Below are 8,147 nucleotides of genomic sequence, written 5' to 3' on the forward strand. Positions count from 1 at the left end.
AAATATACCATTGTTTGTTGGCAACAGTACAGAACAGTGCCTTTTGTTGAATGGAAATGAGGTGGCAAAATGATTGCAAAGAGACAGACAGGAGAATTACAGAAAGAGAGACAGTTTAATATTTATATAGATTCAAAAATAATAATAATAAAAAAAAAAAAAACACAACAAAGGATATAATTTAAATTGAATCCTGGATCAATTTTGCTTGCTTGCTATGTGTCTGCTGTGTTGCAACGATGGACACAAAAGAGGATGGAAAAAAAGGATATACGACAATTTTTTTTTTTTAATTTTTCCCTGTACACATAAAAATTAAAATTTTAAAAATAAAAATAAATAAAAAATTTAAATTAAAAAATAAATTAACTAGTTTTCGTTCAGTCTGTTGTGGTTTCGTTAATAATTTTTTTTTATATGGAATAATTTTTTTTTTTATTTTTTTAATTTTTTTGTTAAAAAATACAAGAAAAATTTTATTTTTTTATATTTAAATATAAATAATTTTTTTTTAACCTTACGCCCAAATGTCCTTATTTGAAGTCGGTCGACTATCCAAACTATTGCTAATATCATTTAACGAAAGATTCGACTCATATAAATTTGAATGAGTCACTGTAGAAGGATGTTGTTGTTGTTGTTGTTGTCTCAAAGTACCACCATTAGCACTACAACTACAAGTTTTCTTACAATTAAAACTGTGGAATGTATTGGTGGCATTATTAACAGCATTCGTAACCGAAGGAGGCGGAGGATTTGTGAAATTCGTTGAAAAACTAGCATTTATACTGCCAGCAGCTGAATTCACTGTCGCCGTTGTACCCGACTGAGGCGATGACGAGGATCCACTTTTCTTACCGCATTCACAATTTTTTTCACTACCACCACGTTCGTACTCACCAGGAGATGGCGCTGAGGAATAATGTGATGGCACAGCATATTCATGTTGTCTGTCGTGACCTTTCTCGTTCATCGAATTGAATTTGCAAGGAGGTCCTGTCGCCGCAGGATATGTTCGACTGCAATCGTTAATAGTGGCATAATTATTGCAGTCACCATAACGTTTCGATGGACAATCTGGTGCTGCTGGTCGGGGTAGAGTCCCAACACCGTAATCATGAGCGGTAGCATAAATATTTACCGCTGATGGTGGCGGTCCAGAACAATGACGTTTGTTATTACCCCGAGGCAAATGGGGTAAAGCCATTCGAAGTTTTTGCCAGAATTTCTTGTCATCCCATTCGATGCAGGTACTGGTCCGAAGGTAGTGTCTCATGTCCATATCGATATCTCGTTGTGGGAGATCTCCATACAAGATGAATACGAGCCTCTTCCTGCGTTTGACCATCTCATGGAAGGCACTTTTATACTCAAATCGTGACCATTCGTTATAAAGGAAGTTCTTGGAGAGCACCAAAACGACCATTTTTGAACCTTCAGCAGCTTCCAAGATGGCATCAGCGATATAAGCATTTAAGTTTGTATCACGATAGTGTAAATTAAGTCTGTATCCAATATCAGCTTCGAGAGCATGGGCAAGAATCTGGCTTACAAAATGTTCATCTTGAAGACTATACGCAAAATAGGCATCACAAAGTCTATGGTCTTTATTTTCGACAAAGTTATCGATAAAAGCTGGTGATCGATAACACATTGTGAAGAAACAATTCGAATGGGCCCACATTTTCAATTCATGACGATAACAGAAAAGACCCATAATGAGGCCGAAAAATCCAACAAAAGCACAAGTTGCAGCTAGGAGCAATGGAAGAAGATTTTCAATTTCACTTGATCTCACATAAGCACTCAAGTCATCTCGGAGAGTACATTTGGTACCGTTTTTCTCTCGCAGGATACTCGTAAGATTGTTATAGACACAGGCTACTCTATTGGCATCGACGATTTTCTCAGAAGACTGTCCCAAATACCCTCGGAACTTACTCAAATAACTGCACTCGCAAGACCATGGATTATCGGCCAGACTAATTTCGACAAGATAAGGGCTTAAAGCAAGTTGCCATACCTCGAAATGGATTAAACGATTTCCATCTAAACGAAGAACTTCGAGTTTTCTCAGCCCCTGGAAGGTACCATTTCCAATATAAGCCAGTTTATTATTGTGAAGATAAAGTTCCCGGAGGCTTTCGAGCATTGAAAATTCATCACCCACCAAGCTTACCATATGATTTTCTTCCAGATGTAAAATACTTAGTTTTTTAAGACCGACAAAAGTCGTATTGTGCATTAGGTGAACATTGGAGTTGTTGAGATAAAGAACGATAAGATTCTTCCTTCCAGCAAAAGTGTGTGGAGCCAAATCGGGGAAATTGCTTCCATCAATATACAACTCGGTGGTATCCATGGGAACTTTTTTGGGCATTTCACTATAACCGACTCCAGAGCACTCGACGATATTTGTCGACCAGGTTTGGTCATGGAAACAGGTACAATTATTCGGGCAAGTCATCTCACAATCACATGATTCCGAAGCACAGCAGTGACACACAGCAAAACAGTGGTTTTTATAGGTGCAGAGGAAATGTTTAGCTTCAGCTTCCATCAAAGGGATATAAGCTCGTTCGCGAGTATGCAAAAGCTTGCAGTAGATTGTCTCAAGATCCATGATTCTGGGATATTGTCGGGAAGTCATATGGTTGATTTTTTGCAGCCAGTCGATGTTACAATCACAGAGGAATGGATTTCCACCGATATAGAATTCTGGAAGAGGTCTGTGATCTGGGATTGGCAGGATTCTTAGGCTTTTCACATCGAGAGTTGTAACCTGGTTAGCATAAAGATCGACTCGTGTCAAGTTGGTTTTGTGGAGGAACGAATGTGGTTCGATAGATCCGATGAGGTTATCATTCAAAAACAAAAGTTCGATGGAATTTGGAATCGAGCTTGGAGTGACTTTGACAAGCTGGTTGAAACTTGCATCGAGGGTTTGCAAACGAAGCTGGGAATCCAAGTTAAAACGGTTTGAAAGCTCTGAGAGACGATTTTTATGAAGATCTAGCCATTGTAAGGTGCTTGGGACATGGGCATAGTCAAAGTGTTCAAGATGGTTATCGGAGATATTGAGCCATAAAAGTGATGGCATATTACTGAAGAGTCCATTAATTTCTGTCAAGTCGTTCCCATCCAGACGAATAGCTTGAATGCTTGATGTCATCTCGAATGCACCAGGTTCGATAACTTGAATACGATTTCTTGCCAAGTTCAAAATTTGCAAGCTTGGCAAGTCTTTGAAGGAGTTCATTGTGATATTTTCGAGGTAATTTCCAATAAGACGAAGTCCATAAAGGTTACCAAGACCTTTAAAAGCTGTCTCTTCCAATTGGCTAATCATATTTTCACCCAAATCAACGGTTCTCAAGAGTCTCATATTTCGCAGAGCTAATGGAACGGTTTTAAGCTGGTTACCATTCAAGTTTAAGTCTTGGAGGGAACTGCAGTTACGGAAAGCTTCAGGATGGACACCAATTAGAGCATTGTTATCAAGAGACAGCAGCGAGAGGACATAAAGACCGTTCAAGGCATAAGCATCGAGATACTTCAGCTTATTGTGGGACATCAAAAGTGTATGCAGGTTATTCATTGGAGCAAAAGTATCAGCAGCAATATTTTCGAGTTGATTATGTCGAAGATTCAGGATCTGAAGAGTATAAAGGTCCGAAAATATTTCAGGTTCAAGCTTGGTAAGTTTGTTATGTGACAAATTCAGCAAAACCAAACGAATAAGACCGGTAAATGTAGCTCGATCTATCCAAGTCGAAGTGATTTGATTAAACGACAAATCCAAAGCTTGAAGTTGTTCCAAATTCGAGAACAATTTCGGCGAAAGCACACTTATTGAATTATTTTGGAGATAAACCTCCTGAATTGACTTTGATTGCTCGGAAAATAATTCCGATGGCAGTGCTACGATTTTATTTGAACTCAAGTTAAGAATTTGCAAGTTCTTTAAGCCACTTAGGGCTTTATCAGCGACCATCGATATTTCGTTGTTATTCACTTGAAGGTATTTGAGTCTTCGAAGATTGCCAAATCCATTGGCTGGGAGAAGGACGAAATGGTTGAAGGATACGTCTAGGATTTCTAAATCAAGTGAGCATGGAGCTGAGGAAGGCTTTTTGGGTGTTAGGGCAGCAGCTGGAGAATCTTGACTACTCACGGTGCTCGATGGTAACTCGACCTCTTTGGACCGTTCTCTAAAACCCAATTCATTAACATCTTGTAGACGATTTTCGCTCATATTCAACGATGCCAAACCAGTTAAATGACAAAAAAGATTCTCTGGCAACGACCATATATTATTCTGACTCAAATCCAATCGTTCAAGATTTTTCGTTGGCCCAAAAGCCTCCGATTCAATATCGAAATTCAACGTTGGCCAATTAATATTATGTGTTTTAATTGTTAAATTTCTCAAATCCGTTAATCCTTCAAGGACTTCTCGATTAAATTTTGCAATTTTACAAAATCCAATTGACAATTCCCTTAACCGTGTTAAATGGACAAACGAACGCGGTTCCAACGAACTACGTGCCATTATTTCATCATTACACAGCACATGTAATGCAACTGTATTTTCCGATGGAATAACACTAAAATTCGTCGTATCAAATTCACTATTGACCGTTCGCAAATTGCACGTCAATGCAATATCATCAGATACACCCGGTTCAGCTAAACCGAAATGACAATCATCGGGTGCATCATAACGTGATTGTGTTGCACCACCCGATGCAGCATCACTGCCATCTAAAGCTGAATTTAAATGTTGTTGTTGTTGTTGTTGTTGTGTGTCAACCATCATTTTTTGATTGGCAGCATATTGTTGTTGTGTTTGTTGATCGGCTGATGCAGTTAATACAATCAGTAATATTAAAAATATGAAATTATTTGTTAAATCCATATTTGAATTTTTTTATGATTTTTTTTATTTTTTCGCTCAGTTATTTTGTATCCTTTCTACTGTATGAATACAATTTTTTAAAATTTTTCTTCACGAATTTAATTTGTCATAGTTTTTTACACGTATCCATAGTTTTTAAACCGGTCTAGGACGCGAATTTCAACAAGTTCTAACGACTTAGCGAAAAATTACACATATTTTCAGCGAAATTGATTTAAATCACTTTGAATGCAGATATTTGTTCGATTTTTTTTTGGGTATTCTGGTTTAAATTTAAATAAATTTAATGGGATATACAGAAATACACAGTATGATGAGAAGAAAGGACCAAAGGATACCACCAAAAAAATTACGAGAAGACAAAAACGAACAAAATACAAAAAAAAAGGAAGAATTGTGCGTGAGTTCGCGCAGTCCGAATATGGTATGATTTTTTTTTTTGTATTATTTTTCTTTTTCCTATTTCGTTTCACTTCCTTGCTTTAAAATTTTGTATTTTTTCTCTTTAAGGATATTTTTTTCTATAATAGCAAGGATGTTTTTTTTCACTTGTATTTCTTTTGCTTTTTTAATTAATTTTTATTTTTTTTTTTTTTGAAATAGGAACACTTCACACAGTCACAACACATTTATTTTTCGGTTGGCGAAAAATTAAAAAAAGGATCCTTCGAACGCAAAAAAATAAAAAAAGGATTCACATATAAATTTCGAAAGGATATTGTTTTTTTTTCTTTGACTATGATTTTCATAGATTTTTTTTTGGGTGGTGGAAAAAAAATATATTTTTATCCGTTATTTAACCGTACGCGTAGGTAGCAGTGTATGTCCTTGCTTGGTTCGTATCGTAGCTGAGACTGAATTAGAAAGAGCATAGGAGATGGCTTTTATAGAGTAGTTGAATCGGGATGATGGGAGAATGTAGGAAAGAGAGTGATTTTTTGTTGTTGTTGTAGTTTGTTAGATATTTCCCGCATTCGTTTCTAGTTGGATTTGGATTTTTAGGGATATTTTTATTTTTCGCTCTCTCTCTCTGGTTGAAAGTGTGTGGAGGAATTTTCTTTTCGCTATGATTTTTTCTCTTTTTTTTGTCTTCATTCGTATTGATGGGAATTTTGAGGGAATTTTGAAAATTTTCAGTCAAAAGTGTGGTGAATTTTTTAAATTTTATTCTCTCTCTCGGAATGAGATGGATTTTTTTGATGGGAAATTCCTTTTTCCCTCATCATCACAGCAGGATGTCCTTTTTGGAATTTTTTTCTTCAATTTTTGTAACAAAAAATATATTCTCACTTTGATGATCAGCTGGGAGCAGAAAAATCCTTTCAAAAAAATAAAAAAAAAAAAAATAGAATCCTTGCTGAGAAAGGGATATTTCGCTATTGTGCGTAGGTTTGGTATCGGTATGGTATAAGAGAAAGCGAGTATCCTTTTTTTCGTTTGTCTCATGCAGAGAGGATATTTTAAAGTAGTCCAGAGCAGTGAGTGAGTGGGTCGATAGAGGGATACTGAGTGGTAATTAAATTTTAACTTACTTGATGTCATGGTGTTCGGGTGATTTATTTTAAACGTAAGGCAATAAAGGGATTTATTGTTTGGGAAATTGGAAAGTATTATTTAGATTGCGAGCAACAACGATGAGGAACTTTTTTGGTTTTTTAAAAAATTAGGGAATGGGAGCTTAGTTGAAATTTATTTACCAAAATTATTGGCCGGGCTTTGATATGGAAATAGATTGATAATTTGGAAGAAAAGTTTTTGGTAGACGGATTTAATCCTTGCCATTATCGGTTTTCTAGAATGTCGTCATTTAATGCTTCGATGTTGAGAATTTGATATCGATTTTGGGGGTCCTTTTGAGAAGGATAAAAAAAGTGTCAGATATCAGGAGAGTTCCCATCTACACTATTGACCTGACACAAGTAATAAAATATATTTTATTAATCCCACAACAAATACACCTTAATCGATTTGAAACATCAAAAATATCGCATCACACCATCATCATCAAGAATAAGACGAAGTGTCATCATGTTACCATCAAAAATTGGGCGCACGATATCGATACAAACGGAGGATATATACAAAAAAAATTAACCAAAAAAAAAAGAAAAAAAAGGAATCTTCTCATTTCTCAATCATCTGTCATTCATTGTGGCAACTTTGAAAACGTTCACCACACTCATGTGTGTCATTCAATTGATTTTGATATCAAATATCACACAAGGATCACGTATAGGTTGGCTATATAAAGAGAGTATAGTTGTATAGAAAAGCGACTTTTCACACGATAGACGGTGCAAAATATAAAAATCGAATCTGATGTCCTGTATGAATGTGTGAGTGTCAAAAAAAAAGAAAAAGTCCTTAATTGAGTGCTTGATATAGAAAAAAAAAAAAAATCACTTTATATCTTGATGATGAATATATTGGAAATGGAAAAATCGGAAGCAGTTTATGTATTCATATACAAAAAAAAAAAAAACCAAAAAATTGTGGATGAATGAATTCCAGGAAGAGAAATTCCTATAGAAATCACACCGTGTATCTTTTTGTACTTTTATTTTTTTTTTTTTTTGTATCAAATTTAATTAATGGTTTGAATGAATAAAGAGGAAAATATTGACAAATGATTTGCAAAATGTTGGATGGAGGTGAAATGAGACAAATTAAGTTTAACATCACGGTGGTGTGATGGTGTTTTTTGACTTGATGGTTTCGATTATATTATTAAAAGTCAAGAAGTCAAATGATTTTTGAAAAACAACTAGCGGCACCATATTATTGCAACTGGAATACTAATTAAAATATTCGACTGGGTAATACGTTTCTATAAAAATATTAAGGCCTTACAAAAGTTCTCAACTTAATAAATTTTATAAAAATGATAAGAACTTAACTCATACAGTAGCTGAAAGTATTTTTTAGGTACAATTAATTTAAGAACTAAGGCTTTAACTCTTTCCGGGACAGTGGTAAGAAAATCGTCAAACCAATTTTAGCATTTTTTTAAGCTTTAATGTGCAAGAGTATTAAATTAATACCATAGGTATTTCTATAAAATGTACATAGAAATGTTGTAGATATTAATTTAATACTATTGCACATTAAAGCTTGCAACAATGCTTAAAAAAGATGGTACAGTTTTCATACCACTACTGCCCCGAAAAAAGTACAAAATATTTCGAATCGATTAGGTATTTTATCGATGTAATGATGTTTTTGAATAAGA

At 35.0% G+C, this 8,147-nt stretch overlaps 1 protein-coding gene across 1 annotated transcript; it reads right to left on the reverse strand.

The window, feature by feature from the left end:
- Positions 1-375: 375 nt before the first annotated feature.
- Positions 376-5,762, reverse strand: LOC129918967 (toll-like receptor 6). The gene has a single exon (XM_055999734.1). It carries the CDS (start codon positions 4,916-4,918, stop codon positions 518-520), a length of 4,401 nt encoding a protein of 1,466 aa, XP_055855709.1. The 5' UTR covers positions 4,919-5,762; the 3' UTR covers positions 376-517.
- Between the last annotated feature and the right edge of the window lie 2,385 nt (positions 5,763-8,147).

This window comes from Episyrphus balteatus, chromosome 4, assembly GCF_945859705.1.
Source record: "Episyrphus balteatus chromosome 4, idEpiBalt1.1, whole genome shotgun sequence".
Taxonomy (NCBI): Eukaryota; Metazoa; Arthropoda; class Insecta; order Diptera; family Syrphidae; genus Episyrphus; species Episyrphus balteatus.

What these genes read in the sequence shown, in the direction of transcription:
- LOC129918967 (XM_055999734.1), bottom strand. Translation starts at nt 4,918, where the DNA reads ATGGATTTAACAAATAATTTCATATTTTTAATATTACTGATTGTATTA.